At 41.0% G+C, this 21,906-nt stretch overlaps 1 protein-coding gene across 9 annotated transcripts in view; it reads right to left on the bottom strand.

Moving 5' to 3' along the window:
* The window catches only part of AAK1 (AP2 associated kinase 1), a 166,279-nt gene that overhangs the window by 45,508 nt on the left and 98,865 nt on the right, over positions 1-21,906 (bottom strand). For all 9 annotated transcript variants that reach the window (XM_037806542.1, XM_037806541.1, XM_037806535.1 and 6 more), the window contains exons 5-11: positions 20,579-20,721; positions 11,104-11,225; positions 9,685-9,766; positions 9,069-9,201; positions 6,299-6,402; positions 4,357-4,436; positions 227-381 (exon numbers count right to left, since the gene is read on the bottom strand). In XM_037806542.1, coding sequence (XP_037662470.1) covers positions 227-381; positions 4,357-4,436; positions 6,299-6,402; positions 9,069-9,201; positions 9,685-9,766; positions 11,104-11,225; positions 20,579-20,721 — 819 coding nt within the window. The remainder of the gene's footprint in view (positions 1-226; positions 382-4,356; positions 4,437-6,298; positions 6,403-9,068; positions 9,202-9,684; positions 9,767-11,103; positions 11,226-20,578; positions 20,722-21,906) is intronic.

Genomic DNA, 21,906 nt, shown 5'->3' with positions numbered 1-21,906 from the left:
TAGAAGAAGTAGAGAACATTCCTCAGTGGTCTTGGAGATCCATCTCCCCTTTTGTCAGTCACCTGCCATACACTTTCAACAACAGCCCATCTCCTTCTCCTCAAGGAAAGCCATTATTCCTTAGGTGCCTCTGGATCACATGCTTTCCAAGATTTCCCTCTTGTCCTGAAATTGCTCCTGGATAACAAAGAGGTGTAACAAGTTTCAAACCATTCTGGTCACTGACCTGCAGCTTGGGGTGGGGGCTGCACTGTGGCCCTCTTTCGAGGTGTCAGGGCTGGCTGTATGGGAAGGATTCCTGGGTTCGGTTGAGTCTGCCCAGCTTTAGGCCTCTGGCGAGGGGCAATTGAAGTCTCTGTGGTGGGAATGGGATCTGTCAGTCTAGAAAAGTAAAAGAAGAAGAAAGAGAAGATTCATGTTAAAGTGCAGGAAAATAGGGAAGGAGTGGGCAGAGTCTATGATGGATTTGCTTCTGACATCCATCCAAATCTTCCAGATTCACTTCGTACAGACTGCAATGTTTCTTAAACTAATTTGATCTTGGGACCCTTTACCTATAATACCTCCTAGGATTTCCCAGAATATACTTTGGGTGATGATGCAAAAAGGGGTTTGAAGCAAGTAGTTTTCAGATGTAGAGAGAACTCAAGCCTAGTTAGAACTAGATGTCAAAGTGGTCTCTCTACAATAAAAAGGATGCAAATGAGTGAATCTAATAAGGCAATTCGAAGGAATAAGCAAGTATGTCAAGCACAGGATTTGAGGAGTGTGGTAGGAACTCTGTTTCCTCCAGTACACATGCTCCCTTTCTTCCATGCTGTTAAATTTTTAGCTGGGTGTAGGGTACCCAGAGTAAAAATCACATTGTTCAGCCTCTCGTGCAACTAGATGTGGCCTTCTGTCTAAGTTCTGGCCAATGGGATGTAAGAAGATTGCTATGTGGTCATTTCTAAAACCCTTAGGAAATACTGGTGCATGCCTTTTGCCTCTCTTCTTTGGTCCCTCTTGATCCTGCTTTTTGGAATGGGAATGCTGCCATATTGACCCACGAGGTCACGGCCACACCATGGGGATGGCAGAGTGCTGAGCTTGAAGCCTGGGTCCCTTAGAGCTCTATGGAGCAGAACTGCCACACCAGCCTTGGACTGCTTGCCCCCAGACTTTATTTACTTGAGAGAAAAAAATAAACATCTACCTTGTATAAGCCACCATTATTTTGGACTTTCTGTGACTCACAGCCAATTCGAATCCAAATGAACACAGCTCCTTGTGATGGGGTTGAAGTCCATTTATTTACTAGCAGTTGAGGCAGCTGGCTACTACCTAACTCAGATCAAAGACAGCTGTGCTTTGAAAATGCACTTCAGGAGTATAGCTGAGGTTAAGGACAACATCAACAAGCTTCATGTATCTCCAAAATATATCTGGCATGGCCTCCATGAAATAACAGGAAGCAAAACAGCTGGCCCCACGTCCTTCCCCATTACATACTGCTGAGGAATGTCTATTCCGGACCCAGAGGCTTTTCTGAGTCCTGCTAGAAGAACGCTCTTGTGCTAGGTGGACAATGTGTAATATTAAAGCTATTGCATTTGGAGGAGACTGTAACTTCAGGAAGAGAGGCGGGAGGGAAAATGGAACAGATGTGGGAGAAAGGTCTAAGAAAGAAGAAGCCAAGGATGAGGATAGTAAACAGACTTCTGTAGAAATGCAAACGCTAAGAATCTCCACACTGACCTCTCAGGACTGGGGACCAAATACATAATGCAAGTGAAATCACTCACCACACACATACTAGTGGTTATTATGTGTGTGCTCTGTGGGACATGGAAAGGGACCTTTTGCTTAGCCTCTGACCATTTTTGAGCCTAGTAAAAGGTGGTCATAAACCCGAAAGACAAGCTAATTACATTAGCCCCAAAAACCAGTCCTAAAGAGGTGAGCAAGGCAGAATTATTCACGTAAGAAACTGACAGGCTAGAAAGTAACATGATAGGTGGTGTGCTAAGTTTGTTAAAAAAACAAAGTCTCATTAATTTAGAGCCACATTGGAAGTAGCTCTATGCACACAGCAGGCATTCTATAAATGTTCAAGAATTTCTAAGAATACAGAAGTTATTTTACTGTCCTACTCAAGTTCCCATACTCCCACTTAAGTATTTTATTGCTACGGTTTGCCCCTAACATACCCTTGCCTTGGGAGCGTGGTAGAAAGAAGAGGGGTATAAACATCTTCCTGGACAACCCCGCAGAATCTGCCATATGGAAGGGGTGGCAGCCATGAGAAAGTGCCCTGCAGACTTTCAATTATGGGGGTATAAATGACCAAGTGCCCCAACTGCAGAGCTCTGAAATCCACCTCCACGTTTGCCCCGAGGACACGCATCCCACACACTTTTACCTGCCAATGACCGAGTGCGCACGGCTACTAAGGCAGGCCCATTCCTGGGAGATAGAGGATCCTGCTGATTGCCAACACAGGCTCCAGGACTCCACAACACCTTCCATCAAACTTTCCCTAAATTGCACAGCAACCTACCTCGCTTCCACGCAACCTTCTCCCTCTCTCCAGTAAGGTGCACTGCCGCTGAAGACTCCACCGGATTCTCCTCGCTCTCTTTCTATTTTCTCTCACTGAGCATTTCCCCTGTTAAAATTCCTGCTTGTTCACTACATAATTTAACTTGTATGGTCAGTTTATTCAAACACCATAATTACATGGAGCTTTGAATAGGAAGTGTTAGTGTGAAGCCCCGATACATCCCAAAGTAATTTGGGCAGAGAATAAAAATGTATTTGCAAAGTACCCTTGAATGACTGGGGGAAAATGTGGAAATATTAAACCTCCCCACCTGGGGAATTACTGATATTCTCACAAGCATTGGGGACTACCAGTTTAGAAGGACGAGCCCTCGATCTTGGGGCTTGCCCTTATGAAGCTTGTTACTGCAAAGGAGAGGCTAAGCCTACTTACAATTGTGCCGAACAGCAACCCCCTGAGAACCTCTTTTGTTGCTCAGATGCGGCTGCTCTTTCTCTAAGCCCTCTTGGTAGGTGAACTCACTGCCCTCCCCCCTATGTGGGACATGACTCCCAGGGATGAGCCTGGACCCAGAATCATGGGATTAAGAAAGCCTTCTTGACCCAAAGAGGGAAGTGAAATGAAATAAAATAAAGTTTCAATGGCTGAGAGATTCCAGATGGAGTGGAGAGGTCACTCAGGATGGCATTCTTATGTGCTAATTAGATATCCCTTTTTAGTTTTTAGTGTATTGGAATAGCTAGAAGGAAATACCTGAAACTGTTAAACTGCAACCCAATAGCCTTGACTCTTGAAAATGATTGCACAGCTATGTAGCTTGTGTGGTGTGACTGTGTAATTGTGAAACCCTTGTGGCTCACACTCCCTTTATCTAGTGTATGGACAGATGAGTAGAAAAATGGGGACAAAAATTAAATGAGAAACAGGGTGGGATGGGGGGGATGGAATGTTTTAGAGTTCTTCTTTACTTTTTTTTTTTTTTGAGTAAGGAAAATGTTCAAAAATTGATTGTGGTGAATGCACAACTATATGATGGTACTGTGAAAAACTAATTGCATACAGTGGATGATTGTAGGGTATGTGAATATATCTCAATAAAACGGTATTTTAAAAAAACTATAAATTTCAAAAAACAATACCACAGATAGGCAGACAGAGTCATTCTCTGACAGTATTTGGGGTGGGGGTGGGCTTCCATTTAAAATAGTCAGAAAATTAAATAAAAGCAAGAAAAAGTGCTTCAGCACCAAAAAATGTTTCCCATAAAGCTGTGTCAATAAAGACTATCTTTCAAAAGAAAAAAAAAATCTTGCTTGTTTAATCCTCTGTGGCATCTGCTCCTTGGAAGGCCCCTAGCGACACAGAAGGTGATTAGCTAAGACCCACAGGGCCTTTTGCTGTTGGTGGACTCCATGCTTTGCCTGTCATTTTCCCAATGTGGCTGGAGACACAGAAAGGAAGAAAGAAGGGGAGGTGGAGGATTAGGGTGGTGAAGGAGGCTAAACATAGGCCAGGGTCTGTGTTTAGGACACCCTTTTACTAGGCAACATTTGAAGTCTGCTGCTGACTCATCTCTATCCCCAAGTGAGGGAAACAAACAGCTGTAGAATTCTTGATTCTCTTTCAAATGTAGATTAGAGTATTTCATTTTCACATTCCCACGCAACAGTTTTTGCCTAGGGGAGGCAGAGCTTGCTTTCCTGTTCCAGGAAGTGTCCGGGTCAGGGCAGTACAAGAACTAAGAAACACGAGACAACCTCCCCTGCTGCTGCAGCAACGGGAGCAGGGCATATGCTCCCAGAGGCATTTCTTACCTGGCCTTTGGCTGGGTCTTTTTTGCAGCTGCCTCACTGGCTTTCACTGGTTCAGGAAGCTTTGCAGGAATGGGAGAGTTCTATAGAATTGAAAGGGAGGGAAAAGGGACATCACAGATCCTCTTTGTAAAGGAATTACTAAGAAAATTCCAATATGTGGCTAACGGAAACACATACTAGGGTCTTCCGGAGCCTCTTCCAGGCCTGATCTCTGGTAGAGGGAAGGGAAGTTGACCAATTGCATATCCCACCAGCCTCAGGCCCAGCCAGGGAGGCAAAGTATCTGGGAAGGGAAGAGAGCAGCCTACTTGCAGCCCTCTCCTCCCCGCTTCAGTCTCCACCTTCTGTACCGGGGTCAGGTCCATGGGGCTTGATGTCAGTTGCCTTCTCTTCCTACAGCACAGCTTAGAAATGTTGTGATGAAAGGAATGGAAGAGATGCCTGTACCCCATATTATTTAAGCCTCATTCCCAGCTGGATTGCAAAGAAGTCAGAGCTGACTAGTGTGCCAAGCCAGGGTGCATTCAGTCTTCCAGTTGGAATGCTGGGAGAAAACTATGGACACCCAATGTGTTTGGCAGCTCCAGCACAAGGCAAGCAGAGTTGCTCTAGCTTGGATTCTGCACCATCCTTCTAATATTGCTTCTTGAGGGAGTGCCAGCTGTCCCGAACCACAGAACAATGGCTTACCACTAGCGAACAAGTACCAAATGACATGCCACTTGCAGTGAAGTTTACTTTTCTTAAGGTAGAGACCAATCTGAATGCTTCCAATTGTATTTCATGTTATTTAATTTTATGAATGGGAAATGATACAGCAAAAGAAAACACAGTCACGTTAGGTGACTGTACAGGTAGCCCCCGCTGTCATCTGGGAAACATGACCAACAGAATACCAGTTTCAAAACGGGCATTTTGGCGGGAACTCCCATTTCCTTCTGTTTCCACTGGGGGAGTTTCTGCTAGAAAACTTCTCCTAGCTTCTTATCCACCCTTCAGACATTCTTCTCCCATGTGAGGAGAGTGGGAAGAAAAAAAAGTGAGCTCACCTGGCTCACCTTTGCCCTGTCTCCTTTGCAGAAGAGCCCGCCCTCAGGAACCAGACATTTGCTGCTCAGTCATGTGGGTCTAATGCTAGGGAGCCTGAATGGTCAAGCCATACTATCTGACTCAACCTTGTTAGTAATAAAGCCAATATTCTGAGCTCTGTCTGAATGATTCCCAAATCTGATTCCAAATGTGAGAGTGAAAGAAGAGTTTTCATCAAATCCTCAAGCCCCAATAGTGACATTAAAAATTCTTAATATGAAAAACTAGCAAGAAAATTTCAAATTAGAACCCAGCTGATTATGGAATCCATTAGTAATATAGTCAAAAGAATTGAATCATGAAAAATAGGGTAAAATTACAAAAAGGGTGATTGCAAGAAAACTGAATATAGAGTTTAGGCTTCTAGGCTTGGCCTGATGTGTGTCAGGAGAGTATGGAAAGAGGAGGGTAATTTATAGATGGCCAACAGCAGAAGCAAAATCAAGAAAGCTCTGCTGCAAGGAAGGAGGAAAGGGACAAAGGCATGGGGACAAATCCAGGGCCTTGCATCAGAAAAACACCCTGCCTAACCACTACTAGGTAAATACAACAGGCATTTGGTTCTCAGTGAACTGTAGAAGTTGACAAGACATGAAATTGGTCGATCTTAATCCAAAGTGTTCAACTCAGTCCCTCGGGCATGTTTTTTAACAGTGTAATTGCCTCATTTCTGTAATTAAATTCCATGGGAAAACTGAATTCCCTTTATAGCAATTGTCTCATATTTAGCTTTGCTTGAATGCCCCCTAGTAGATAAAGCAAGTGACATTATATTCATTTACAAGGCTAATTAACAACACAAGAACCATAAATGGCAATTTGATAATGCTTACTTCCCCCACCATTCACATACCTGTACATTCGGAATTGGACATTCTTTTTTGAGTAGTTTAAATGAGAAGTAGGAGACCTGGTAGATATCTGGCCTTTTGTCAGGGTCTGGTTCCAACATATACCCTAAGACAAACATATATTAACTTATTTAATAACGTCTTAACATTAGCTAGGAAGCATAATTTCCTCCTCCACTACCAAAGTTTCATTGTTTTAAAATTTTTATTTCTCACAAAAGTCAGAAAGTATAATTTAGCCCTTTTCTTCCCCTCTAAGAAAGGGAAGCTCGGACATTCCTAAAATTCTTAACAATAAAATAAACTATTTGAGTTGTAACAGATGCTTGAAGTTCACACCCTGTGTCTCACACAATGAGGAGTCCAGCAAAGTTTACACCTTCATATTCTGATACCTAGGAGGCTACGTGGTTTTGCTTCTAACTTCTTTAGTTCATACTATCATGCGTAACAAATGCGTATTTTTGAAAATTGTAACCAAAACCCAAATTTCATGACTTTACTTATTATTCTTCTGTTGGAGATATTAGCTGGTTTCTAGCCTAAAAGAAATGACAAAGTCACACATGCATATGTACTTTTACTGTGATCTACAGATCACCAGTCTGTTTCCAGGTCCTTTAAGCTTCTGCCCTCTCTGAAGCGAAAAACCCTCAGGAAAAAAGTCTTTGAGAAAACACATATCCACATACACATAATACATGCAAACCACAATGCAAGGCAGTTTATTACTTAAGTAGTAAAATGAACGGTTCAGACATAACTTCAGAAAAGATCAGTGAGACTACAGCCTTGTATGGCCTTGGAGAAGACGCAGGACTTGAGCCGATTCTTGAGGGCCCAGCAGAATTTAGTTAGGAAGGGAAAAGAGAGGAAAAGACATTCCAGGTGAGATAACAGTCTGTACAAAAATGGACTTGGAGAAAGGAAAGAGAACACTCTGTTGCAGGGAAACAGGAGCTGGAAAGACAGGATAGAGGTCTCCTTGTCAGAGAACATAGGGAAATAAGAGGCAGAGTTAGAACCAGAAGATGAAGGATCTCACCCAAAAGAAGTCCAGGCCCTCCTGTAGGATCACTGGCAAACCAGTGACGTTCACTGAACAGGGACATAAGAGGGTGGCATTTTGTAAGGTTAATCTTGTGGTGAGGGTGTGTCAGATGGACTGAAGAGGAGGGAGAGAGGCTACTGGCCAATCCACTAGTACAGGAATGAACTGACAGGGCCTAGGTATACTATGGTGACAGTAAGGAGAACAGAGAAATTATACTGGAAATGGTAGAAACCCCAAAGAAAGAATTAACACAGCTAAGAAATGACTGGTTCCTCCATCCTTCTTGCCAGCTAGATCCAAAGACAACCTTATATTTCAGTCATCCAGGCTTGAATGGTGTCACCACTGATAGACCCTGAAAAGGGGAGAGGGGACCTTGTATTGGGAGGGAATGGAAGGGAAGGGTGGGGCAATAACAATTAATTTTAGGTACATGAGTTTAGGGTGACAGAGGAATCTTGAAGTAGTTTGTAAACTGAGACAGCTCAGAGCTTGGGAAAGATGTCAGTATTATATTCAGCAAGAGTTGTCTTTTCCAATATGAATTTATGGCATAAAAATTTAAAAGAAAAAAATTATTACCAAAAAAGTGCTACCTTCTAACGTTAAATTTGGACACTTTTCATATTTCCCTCCAATCTCATTTACATAGCTGCAATTCTAGCAGAGATATCATGCTTTATCTCTGAAAATAATCCAACAATCATTAAATGCCATGCTCCATTCCTTTAAATACCCTCCTTCCCCTCTTACTAATAAATTGTAGAGGTTGAATGATAAAATGGGTAAAATGGAAACAGCATGGGTAGCCATTTAAAAGCTATGATTATTTTACCTTAGGTTAGTTACCTATACATTCTGAGCCTCAGTTGCCTCATTTGTATAATGCGTATAACTATTTTTAATTTGTAAAAGGTTTAAAAAATTAACTGAGCTACAAGTAGGTCTTCAATAACTGTCAGATGCTCCATCCTACATTTGCTTTTTCTATCATTCCCCAGTGTACCCCCAACCCAGGGCTGGAAAGGGGTTACTCAGGATTTATAGCCCATAATGGTTAAAATTTAGATGCTAAGTATCTTGACCAATATGGAAAGATGATAAAACCTCTATTTCTTTAGCATCTTAGTAGAGGGGCTTGTGAAAAGATGACTTATTCTGCTGTCTAGTTAATAAACATTCATACATATGCTTGCTACAATGATACAAAAGGATGGGGAATCATAAAAGATTATTTTAAACAAAGCACTGTGCTTAGATGCTTTTTATCAAAATCCAGTGATTATCCCTAAATGAAAGGAAAAACCTGGTTCCATAGAATTATATAGTTTTAATTAGGTATTCACTCCAGCCAACGCACTGCAATCATTTTGCAAAGACAAATTTCTTATCACTTGATATGAGTCAGCGTTTCTCTTTTTCGCAACAGAGCTTCCCAATAGGCTGCAATCAAAACCCGCAGTTAGGATTTCTATTCAGCTGGTTGGCTCTGATGTGAAACTGAGTTTAGACTTCCAGTGCAATAACCCATCACTCTAACCAGACACTGTTATAACCATTCCAGCTTTGCAGTCCCAACCACCACCAGCTGATTTCTTTATCTTTGTATCCAACCCATTATTCCTGGGATCTAATCCCTTACTCCGTTCTCTAGTTCAATCCCAGAGATTAGAGATAAAAAAAAAAAAAAAATGAAACTAGGAAATTGAAATACTTACTAATTAGGCAGTGCATGTCTTGGGAATATCGAGAGTTATCAGGAATTGTGAAGTTCCCATCACAAATTGCCACCTGACTCTCTCCAAACGGCAAAGTGAAGTAACATAACTTATACAACAAACATCCAAGAGCCTAAACAAATAAAGAACAGAGATTGCTTACTAGTGGTGTATGTACCAAAGTTGCAAAAGGATCTAATGGCACTGTTCACATTTACTTAACAGACCGTATACTGTTACTCTATTAGAAACTTGAATTTAGAACCCAATATCATTTTTTAGCCCTCAGTTACATTATTTCTACCAAATTGTGCTCCAATGATGAACAAGTATTTCAGCTGTCTTTATCTTAAGAACTAGTAACAGATATGTGAAAATCACCTAAACAATGGGCAGGTCACCTAAACAATTTTCACAGTGCTCTGAAGCAATCTTCTTTGACATGCTTCAGGAAGCAGTGGTTGGTCTCTGACTTCAAGAATAATCCCCAGAGATAAGCAGACAAGGATATGGCACAGTGGTCACCCATGCTATGACACTGTCAGGATTAAACGAGGGAGTGTGTACAATCAAGGCCACAGATATCTGAGATGCAGACAGGTTAGTTGACACCTACCCAAATGTCTGCCTTCGTGGTGATGATTTTGCCACTGTACAGGTTAACCATTTCCGGTGCTCGGTAGGACAGTGTTGTGTATCTGCAATCGAGAGATTCATTTTTTGTTAAATATCTCAATGCTATAATAAAAAACCAGGGGCAGCAGAAATACTTGTTTTATATATATTAATAGAGTCCAGTTTCCTGGGAGCAATCTGCAGAAGAGAATGAAATATTAGCGCAGATAAAATGAAAAGCTGTCCTTGCTACAATTATGTTATCAGTTTGCCCAAGTAAGGGCTTTGTCACACCTGTCGCCCCCCAACAGCAGTTCTTTAAAGGACCCAGACACTGATATGCTATTATATATTAACTCTAAAAGCAATTTTTCTTGGGTCCTGTAAATCCTTGAGATCTAATAACACATTTTGTTGATTTGTTTTTAGAAATAGTAATCCCTTTAAATATTGCCCAACACAGAGCCACATAATATCCACTAGAATGCTCTGGAGAGCAGCAGAGAGCAGGAACCTGGCTGGGCTGGGGGAGGGGGGTGGATGAGATGAAGAGCCCTTGATCTTTGCTAGTGGAATAGGGCTGCAACAGGCAGCCAACTTCCCTCTTATCTCTGGTTTAAGAAAAGAATAGTAAAACCATGTCACCAAAGTGGGTGCCTTGGTGCTACTGAGCACGAGACTTGTGCTGCTTGAGTCTTTACAGCCCAGATGGGACCGTGGTTAGGTGTCCATCAGGGACCAGGACCAGAAGTCTTGCCCCTGGGGCTTTGTTGCCTGGCGTGATGCATGAAAGGAGAGGGAGGATCAGGATATACTGCACATGCTAGACTTTTTATTTAATAGTAGTAACAGTAAGCGTTGCTGCCTATGAAAAATTCAACACTGTGGACATTAGTGGGAAATGGTTTAGGTTCTTACTGCAGTCACAAATCTAAAGGAGCAGTTTCTTGTGAAAGTCAGCGGTCAATATCTGCAGAGATCTCGATAACCCTACTCACCATTAATCCCACTAGACTGCAGGTGAGCTCTTTATGGACAGGAAGGAATACACAGCAATTCAGGATTCAGTAAAAAGCACATCTGAGTGGCTGATAATGTCGCACATAATACTTCAATGACGTGTGAACCATTCAGCTTTGTGATGTCGCATTTCAAAATATCTATCTGTGATGACTACTGGGTCACTGATAAAGTGCTATGAGATTCCTTCATTCTACTCTACTGACCAATGCTTGTGAACTCCTTCCTGACCTCTCCCTTGAACTCAAGCAACTGGACTACTAACACGATGTCCTAAGATGAGGGGCAATGAATGCCACACTGGCACCATTCTCTCCCCATCCCGACCTTCTCAGCCATAAAGTGAAAGTAAAGCTGCTGATCTAAAAATGGACAAAACTCCAAGAAAGGAGATGCTTACTTCTTAATCTCATCTTCTACCGCATTGACTCCCTCAGTTTGTGGATTCTGGAATTTGTTGGTGGCGCTTCCAAAGTCACACAGGACGTAGTGGCCTCGGTCATGCAAGAGGATATTTTCAACCTGAAAAACATTCCAAGATATCACTTAGTAACGTACATAAAAATCTGGTTTCACAGTCACATAAATAAAATATGTTATTTCTGGCAACCCCATTAATGTGCACAGGAAATCTACTCCCTTCCAAGTATTTCAACAGGGGTCATCCAAAGTGGATCAAAAAGAGATGCACAGTAACAGGGTAAAATGAGAGCACAGGGGGCAGAAAGAGGAGACTCCACAGAGATACTAACAATGCAATGGAGAAGCAAGGGTCCAGTTTTTCTAGAATTCCAAGTCACATTTCTCACCTCTGCAGAAACAGTACATACTTTCAAGCCTCTGTGCCTTTGCTTGTTTCCTTCTTTCAGTCAAGAATGTTCTCAATGATCTCACCTACTTACCTACCAACTATCAAAATCCCATTCATCTTTTAAAATCTAGTGTAAATACCACCTTGTCTTTGAAGCCTTTCCCTGGCCCGCCCTCAGGCAAACATTGTTCCTTCCCTATGTTCCTTCAGTACTTGATTCTTCCATAATGTCAATAACTTCACTTGAACCTTGTAAGTACATACACCAGTTTCTTTAATATACAGAGTTAGGGTTTTCAGAATTATTATTTGTTATATTTTAGTTATTTCTCAAAGCGATTAAAGACCTGGGGTAAATGGGCAGTTTCCCTGTTAAAGTATAAATGAATTCCTTGGGCAGGGAATTAGGACATACTCCTGTAGAGTTCTAGGGAGCAGGGAGCCATGAAGACCAGAACCTAGAAAAATTCCTGGCATTAAGGGACTCTGGCAATTAAATATCTTAACAACTCCACAATAGTGGGTATTTCTATACTCAAGATATATTGATTAATTTTTGGTGTGGGTGAATTGAGCTGACTGGTATGCTGGAGGACAGACCTGGCTCTGACTGAGAAATAAAATGGCAGCCAAAACATTTTGTTAGCACAATAAATCTATAGACACCCATTGCCTTTTGTCTTCAACCTTCTAAAGACTGATCATCTATGGAAAACAAAGGCAGGAGTAGACGATAAGCTCCTTAAGGACAGGCATCATATATCTCAAATATATTTGTAGTCTTCTCTACTAGCTCCTAACATAGTACTTGGTATAGAAAATGCGTGTTGAATGGAATAAACCAAAAAACAGAAAAATGTGCGCCACACTGTATGTGTGTGTGTGTGTCTGTGTGTGTGTGTCATTCTGTCAGAAGCAAAACATGAGCCATCAAATACCCAGGCCCTACTGCCACTATCACTACTACTGTTCTTTTAAATGATCTGGTTAATTATGATAGTTTCTTGTTCTTATACTTGTTTCTATACTTCATTTTAATCCTTCTAAAAATTACGTGTTTATTTTATAGTCTGTATTTGCTAATTCCAGCATCTAAAGTCTTTGCAGATATGATTCTGTTTGTTTTTCATTCCTACTTAATCTTGCTCATGGTGGTGTTGTGAGAGTTTTTGTTGTTTTTGTTAACTCATTGTGCCAGTTTGAATATATTATGTCCCCCCAAATGCCATTATCTTTGATGTAATCTTGTGTGGGCAGACCTATCAGTGTTAATTAGATTGTAATTCTTTGAGTGTTTCTATGGAGATGCGCCCCACACAACTGTGGGTGATGACTCTGGATAATTTCCATGGAGGTGTTGGCCCGCCCATTCAGGGTGGGCCTTGATCAGTGGAGCCATATAAATGAGCTGACAAACAGAAGGAACTCAGTGCAGCTGTGAGTGACATTTTGAAGAGGAGGTACAGCCAAGAAGGACACTTTGAAGAAAGCACAAGAACAGCTGATGAGAGACAGTTTGAAGATAGCTGTTGAAAGCAGACTCTTGCTCCGCAGAAGCTGAGAGGACAAATAACCCAAGAGCAACTAAGAGTGCCATTTTTGAGGAACTGCAGCCTAGAGAGGAAGGTCCTGGGAGAAAGCCATTTTGAAACCAGAACTTTGGAGCAGACGCCAGCCATGTGCCTTCCCAGCTAACAGAGGTTTTCTGGACACCATTGGCCATCCTTCCATGAAGGTACCCGATTGCTGATGTGTTACCTTGGACACTTTATGGCCTTAAGACTATAACTGTGTAATCAAATAAACCCCTTTTTATAAAAGCCAATCCATCTCTGGTGTTTTGCATTCCAGCAGCATTAGCAAACTAGAACACTCATGTATCTTGAAACTTGATCTGTGGGAAATCTTTCAGACCTGGGTTTAAAGTTTACTGTTCCTTCAGAGAAGATACATATGCTTGTGCATCTGGGGGGCAACGCTAACCTGGAATCACTTTAATCTAAAATTTTGACCTCGGGATTTTTAGCCAGACATTGAGGACCGAGAACTAAGGCCATCAACCCGTGTGGACATGCTCTTGTGATTACCAGTTCCTAAGAGACACTTGTTCCCCAGAGACAAGGCTGAGGCAGGCAAATGTTTTTTTAAGCTCTTCAGTTTAACCTATTATACGAAAGTGAAACAGTCAAGCTATTCTAAGGATATATTCACCTCAGGTATCTAAAAAAATACAAGCAAAGCAACATAAATGCTTTCAATCTAATTTAGAGGTTATAAAAATAGCCACCATTCCCTGAGCTTTTACTATTGCCACTACTACAGTACTCAGCATTTTACATGGATTAGCTCACTAAAACTTCATAATAACAATGTAATTATCATCTCCATTTTACAAATGGGGAAAAGGAGAGTCACAGTGATTAAATTAACTTGCCAAATGCAATGCGGCTCATAGGTGGTAGAGCCAGGAAGTGAACCTCGGCAATCTAACGCTACAAATTACCATCAGCTGCCACATTAGACAAGACATATCTGTTCATTCAGTAGGACAGGTAATTGAGCACCTTTCTGCCAGGGTAGGATACAGGTTAGAAGCAGAGCAACTACTCAAGGATCCCTCCCCACCCTCCAACCCAGTAGGGATGATTATGAACTTTACACTTGCCCAATGTACTGGATGCAAGCTTAAGGATAGGGCTACCTTAGTTATTTATGTTAAAAAATGCCTCCTTACTAGGAATCTAATCAAGGAGGAACCAAGTGTCAAAATATTAGCCAGATATTCAGTGTCTCCTAAACATTCCTATATTACCTAATGTTTTCATTTATTCAATTACTCAGTCTCCACTGGTCAAAGGTAGACATTCTTCAAGGCCCTGTCAAGTTGTATCTCCTCAGTAAAACCTTCCCTGTCCACCCTAAGCAGAAGTGACCCTTCATTCCTCCATTATCTACAGAATTTAATGTCAACAAACCAAGGCCTTCAGGCTGAATCTAGCCATGTCCCCTGGTTACTTATCCTATCAACTATGACTGCTTTTGAGCTACAGCAGCAGAGGTGAGCTGTTATGACAGAAACCACATGGCTGAAGGGCCTAAAATATTTACCATCCAGCCCCCTTTGCAGAAAAAGTTTGCCGACCTCTGGTCTATAATAACCATTGATACTCATTTAGAATTCTGAAACATAACTTTTTACGAACTTAAGCTCTCCCTTCCCAGAGTACAAAATGTTTGGAAGTAGGACATTATATTATGCTTCTGTGTCACCCACAATACCCAAGCCAGTATTTCACATATACCAAGAATCCCTAAACGTTGCTGATAAGATCATTCATTCAATGTCATTCAGAAATAATCTATACTCTCTTCACTTCCTGGCCTCATGCTTCTAGTCAGTTTCTATACTTCTAATGCCGAGTGTACATTTAGAAAACTGAAAATTCAATTCATAACAAAAAACACACAAGGTAGTTTCAGGGATCAAAATCACTGTTTGATGGGGGACAGAAGTGAACTAAGCAGACAAAGGATACAATAAAGATGAGGCACACTGCTGGCCACGTAAAAACAGTAATCCTTGCTCTGGTTACTTGGCAAACTTTGGGGAGGAGCAAATGAGATTACAAAGGTGAAATCACTTTGTGGCAATCACTTTAGCAGTTGCTGCTTTGGCACCCCCCTCACAGTCTGTCCACACAACTTGCAACACCTGCAAAAGCCTCCAAGGCCAAACTGGCCGCTGTTGCTCCCCTCCAACATCACTGCCATCATCTTCAACAAAAACGCTTATGCATGGCCTGGCGTGTGGACACCACACTGGACTTGAGGGGCAGAAGACTTCAAGGACTATTGGAGATGCTGACCTTGCACAAATCATTAAGCCTCTTTTAAGGTGAAATTCACATAACATAAAATGAACCATTTAAGAATGTATAATTTAGGGTTATTTGGTACATTCACACTGTTGTACAACCACCACCTCAATCTAGTCCCAAAACATTTTAATCATCCCCAAAAGAAACCCCATTCCCAGTAAACTTCACTCCCTATCACCCTCTACTGCCAACTGCTGGCAACCTCCTCCATGTCTCTATGGAGCTACCTATTCTGGATATTTCATATAATTGGAATCATACAATATGTGACCTTTTGTGTCTGACTTCTTTCAATTAGCATCAAGTTTGAGGTTTACCCAAGCTGTACCAGTATCTGAACTTCATTCATTTTTATGGTTGAATAATATTCCATTGCATGGACATACCACATTTTGTTTATCCATTCCTCTGTTGATGGACATTTGGGTTGTTTCCACCTTTTGTTTATTGTGAATAATGCTGCTATAAACATATGTGTACAAGTATTTTGAGTTTCTGCTTCCAATTCTTTGGGGTATATACCTAGGAGTGGAATTACTGAGTCATGTGGTAGTTTTGCTTAACTTTTTGAGGACCCACCAAACTGGTTTCCACAGCAGCAGCACCATTTTATATTCGCACCAACACTGTAAGAGTGTTCCAATTTCTCCCTCAACCTCACCTTGTTATTTTCCATTTTTTGCTTATGGCCATCCTAGTGGGTAAGAGTGGTATCTCACTGTGGTTTTGATTTACATTTTCTCATTGATTGATGACTGTGGTGGTTTGGAGCTATGTACCCCAAAAAATATGTTCTTAAACTTAATCTATTCCTGTGAGTATGAACCCTTGTATTTGAGCCTTTTGATGAGGTTACTTCAATAAGATGTGGCCCAGGATGGGTCTTAATCTATCACTGAAGGCCTTATAGGGAAGGTCACAGAGCAAGAAAAAAGCCGTAAGGAGCAGCCAGAGGCTGAAAGTCAACAGAACCCAGAAGAGAAAGGCCAGAAGAGGCCGCAATGTGCATTGCCATGTGACAGAAAAGCCAAAGCAAGGATCCCCAGCAGCCAGTCTGGAACAACAGTCTTTGGGAAGAAAGCATTTCTTTGATGACGACTTGATTTGAAATTCTTGCTTCAAAATCATGAGCCAACAAATTCCCCATTGTTTAAGCCAAGCCACTGCATGGTATTTGCTTTAGCAATGAGGAAACTAAAACGATGTTCAGCATCTTTTTATGTGCTTGTTGTCCATTTGTTTTTCTTCTTTGGAAAATATCATCTATTCAGTTCCTTTACCCATTTTTTTAAATTGAGTTGTCTTTTGGTTGTTGAGTTTAAGAGATTTTTTTTTTCTTTTTATCTATCCTGAATACTAGACACTTAACAGATATATGACAAGCAAATATTTTCTCTCATTTTGTAGGTTGTCTTTTTACTCTCCTGGTAATGTACTTTGATGCATAAAAGATTTTAATTTTGATGAAGTCCAATTTATCTATTTTTTTCCTTTGTTGCTCATGCTTTTTGATGTAATATTTAAGAAATCATTGTCAAATCCAAGGTCATGAAGATTTACTCCTACGTTTTCTTCAATGCCTCCAAGTTTTAGCTCGTATTTAGGTCATTATCCATTTTGAATTAATTTTGTATATGGTGTGAACTAAGGGACCAACTTCATTATTTTACATATAGATATTCAGTTGCCCCAGCACCATTTGTTCAAGAGACTATTCTTTCTTCATTGAATGGTCTTAGCACCCTTGTGTCTATATGTTTATCACACTGTTTTGATTACTGTAGCTTTGTAATAAGTTTTGAAATGGGAAAGTATGAGTTCTCCTATTTTGTTTTCTTTTTCAATATTGTTTTGGCTGTTTAGGACCCCTTGCAATTCTACATGAAATTTGGTGACTGGCTTTTTCATTTCTGCAAAAAAGGCTGTTTGAATTTTGATAAGGATTGCATTGAGTTTGTATAACGCTTTGGGTAGTATTGCTATCTTAACAATACTGATTCTTCCATGAATATCTTTCCATTAATTTCTTCATTAATTTTATTATTTCTGCTAATTTCTGCTACAATATTTCACGGGCTGTTCAGTGAGGTGAAGAAAGAGTGTGGAACTCTTGACCTATCACATGTCCCCAGGGAAGACAACGAGCTCTCTGCACCCCAGGTTCCCACCATGGGTGATGCTTCCCCAGCACCCCACAGCAGCACTGTGAACCTAACAGGGCATTAATATGCTGGATATAAGTTAATCTGATAGGTATTATTTACTGGTGTGAAAGAATCATCATTTAGGCCTCCCTTAATCCAATTAATGTTTAAAAAGTTAAGTAAGGGAAAACCTTGGAAACAACACTCTCTAAAACGGTCCTCTATGGCACACTCCGCCCCTCCCCTAGCTCCCACCTCTGTGTGTTCTCAAGCATTTATTGTGCCAGAGATGTGCCTAGAGATTCACAAGTACCATCTCATTTAATGCTTACAATGACCCCAACAGGGCAGGCACTGATATCATCTTCATTTTATGGATGAGGAAATCGAGGCTCAGAGAGGCTAAGTGATTTGAGGAGCAACCCAAGGAGCCTGGGAAGGAGCGAAAGAAGCTAACAGGAGAGAGCGTTGTCACAGAGGTCAAGGGAGGAGCGGGGCACAAAGGAGTCAAAGGCCATAGGGAAGAGAATAAGACAAAGACCCATTTTTCAATACGGAGGAAACGACCTAGCATTTGTTCTATGCCTATCAGTCACACAGAGCTACAGAATTGCAGAGTTCAAAGACAAAATAGAAGCGGGCGGAATGGGAACACAGAGAGGTCCAAGGTCGTACAGGTCACAGAAGTAAAGTCCACACCCCCAGACCAGTGCTTGTGGCAGCCTGCCCACTTCTCCCCACTTCTGTGCCCCTCGCAAGTCTTCCCAGGCAGCAGGGACAGAGGTCAAAATATTATGCTAATAGGCCTGAGAATTTCACCCATTGGTAAAGGCAACTAGGAATGAAGTGCCAGTACCTGCTCAGAGCACTTACTCCAGCCTGTTACTCCAGCAGTTACTCCAGCCTGGTAAGCAGCTGGCCGTGCAGTGGGCCCTTACCTACCTCCTCATCCCTAATACTTGCTGTTCCCTTCTCGAGGCAGCCCTCAGGCTCTGCTCTCTGCCTGGAATGTCCCTCATCCTCTGACCTCCCATATTCATCCCACCAATCCTTTGAAATCCCACTTTCCACATAAATCCAATCATCATTGCCTGATCTCACTATCTGACCATACATTAAACTGCTTGATTCTCTTCCATTCATAATTTTACTGTAAAGAGTTTTGTATTCCACTTATTTCTGTTTCAAGTCTAAATACTTCATTTATATCCTCTCACCAAGAATACTTCAAACTTCTTGAGGAAGAAAACCATGTTATATATGCATTATCCCCACAGAATTAGGTACTTGTATTATGCTAGGCCCATAATATTCGCTGAGATGTGTTCTCCTTTTTTGTACTCAGAAAAAGGTAGGCTGGAAGTAGATTTTCCTGTAAGCTAACTGCCTCAGTACAGAAATGCCATATGTACCACTTCACACGCACTAGAATGACTATCATAAAAAAGACGGACAATGGAAAGTATTGGCAAGGATGTGGAAAAACTGGAATTCTCATACTGATGGGAAGGTAAAATGGTATGGTAGCTTTGGAAAATAGTTTGGCAATTCCTCAAAAAAGTTAAACCTAGAGGTACAAAATGACCCCACCATTCTACTCCTAGTCATACGCACAAGAGAACTGAAAACACAGGTCCACACGAAAATGTGCAAACGAATGTTCAGATAGCATTATTCAAAAAAGCCAAAATGTAGAAACAGGCAACATGTCCCTTTACCTATGACATGTGGTATATCCATACAATGGAAGACTTTTCAGACATAAGAAGTACTGAAATGTGCTACAACATGGATGAACCTTTAAAGTATTATGCTAAGGGAAGGAAGCCAGACACAAAAGGTCACATATTGTATGATTCCATTTGTATGAAATGTCTGGAATAAGCAAATCTACAGAGACAGACAGTAGACTTGTGGTCTCCAGGCACTGGAGAAAGGAGGAAATAGGAAGTGACTATTAATGGAGATGGGATTTCTTTTGGGGGTGATAAAAACTTTATGAAATTAGGTAGTGGTGATGGTCACACAATCTTGTAAATATCATCAAATTGTATACTTTTGTGAATTTTATGGTATACGAATTATGCCTCAATTTTTTTTAAGTTAAAAAAAAGAAAAGAAGGAAAGAAATGACAGTATGCTGCCTGAGCCTCAAATTTTAGAGTATTCAAGAACCACCTGGAGTGCTTCCTAAGATGTGAATTTCTAGGCCTCTTTGACTTCACCACCAAAATTCTAGTCTAATACACTCACTGTAGACCTAGCAGTCTGCTTTTAACCAGCATGCTAGGGCATTCTGATGCAATTTATTAGCCATGAAGCCTGTTTCCCAAAACACAGACATAATGAAAAGAAATTGTAATTTAGAATCACAAGAGGTGGATTCAAATTTTGGTACTGCTCCTTCCTAGTTAAGTGACCTCAGCAAGTCAGACAGTCTCTCGCTCCTTAGGTTCCTCAACTGTAAAATGGAAATAAGACTCTCCCTCCATGGAGACAGTGTACATAAAGTGTCTAACAGAGTATACGGCGCATGGAGTTCAAAAAATGCTAGCTGAATCCCAACCAGATGCCAATTCCATTCAACAAACATTGTCAAGGGTCTTCAATATGACAGCCCTAGTGCAAGGTGATGGTAATCAGTAGGACAAGTTTAAAAAATAATCAATTGGCAGTTTTTTCAAAATCTGAAATAGACTTTAAAGCCCAAACATCATTGTTTACAAACTATTAAAATTAGTATATCACTTTTCATGACACTGGAAAAGGAATTTGGGGGTATATGAGGAAAAACAAAAACAATGTTTTCCGGCATTTGATGATTATAAAGAATTTCTGGAGGCTACTTAGGTAATAACATTGATAATTGTACTACACTTTTTTTTTCCCCTTTGTATTTTATCTCCCTTAGCAGAATGTAAGCTTAGAATTCAAGACCATGCCCGTAACTGTTCTCACATCCCCACAGCATCTACTCTGGGCCTGGGGCAGATAGAAAACACTCAGTAACAACGTACTTAATGGAACAGCGTCATCTGTTACCTTCAGGTCTCGGTGAATAATAGGAGTTTTGCACTGATGCAGGCGGGCAACAGCTTCACAGGCATCACAAAATATCTGAAGCACTTCATTCTCCGTAAACCCTATTTGCAGGCGTTGATTCATCAGGTTTACCACCTGGCCTCCTGAAGAGATGCAGAACAAAGGACAAGTTAGAAGCATTCCGACTCATCACCTATCCCATGAGAATGAATGGCTATCCTAGATTAAGGTAGTAGAGCTGATGACCAAAACCGAGGTGTCCTGACTCACGGCCTGGGGTGTGTTTCCTTATGTCCCAGTGTCTGCTCTAATACGTCAAAAGCAGTTTCTTTATTTTACGAAGCAACCCAGACATGATGAGCGGCCCACGTTGTGTCTTCCAGATTAGTAGTGGAACTGACAATACAGCCCTGCTCCAGTTGCCTGGTTGTACTGTCCCAACTGTGTAAAAGGTGAGGACACAGACTCAACTTGCCACCTCTTTTAGTAAGAATCAGATTGCACGATTGACACGGGTTGCAGGAAGCAGGAAAGCTTTGTAATCTGTATTTTAGGATTAGCTTCATCTTTCTACCTTCACAACTTGCTGCTTGGACTGTGGAAATACTATCCCAACATTTAATCTCCAAAAGACATAACCTCACTTATGAATTATGTAGATCTCAGGATGTTTCTAACCATTTTACTGCCCAAAAAAGAATGGGTAGAAGGAAACAAATTGTCAAGTTCAAATTTGGTAGTATTTTACAAAATCAGGTGATTTCAGTGGAGATTGTATTGGCTCCTGGTTAACACCACATTTTTTGGAACTAGCAATAAATTTAATTGATGCACAGTATCTAGAAAGCCAGTGAAAAATGTTAGCAGAACTAAGGGTGATTACAAAACAGGACAGCAAACAGTGAGACAATGATCTAAGCCTGTAAGGGGCAGCTGCCAAACCTCCAAATAACAGTTGTATGAAATGTGGCGGACTCAATAAATTTTGCTAAAGTCTGGATTTCCAAAGATAAATACTGTTTGAAGCTTCAAGTTTTTGACTACTTAACTCCACTGTTCATAACAGCATCATTTGAATGTAGCTTTATTAGGAATTATAGTTGCACTTCAAGAAGAGGGTCATTTCCTCCAGACAAAAAGGATTCCTTTACACCATCACCCAAGGATGATGGTGTGGGAGAGAAGGGAACACATGAGTGAGGGAATGGGGGAGTTGCACTGCTTTTTTGTCCATCTGGAGTTGTCTTTATTATGTGCCTTCATCATTTGTTTTGAAGCATCACAAAGAACACATTTGTTGCCATTCTCATATATGCTTATTCATATAT

The sequence above is a fragment of the Choloepus didactylus genome, chromosome 17, assembly GCF_015220235.1.
Source record: "Choloepus didactylus isolate mChoDid1 chromosome 17, mChoDid1.pri, whole genome shotgun sequence".
Taxonomy (NCBI): Eukaryota; Metazoa; Chordata; class Mammalia; order Pilosa; family Megalonychidae; genus Choloepus; species Choloepus didactylus.
This window is presented reverse-complemented; position numbering and strand designations above follow the sequence as displayed.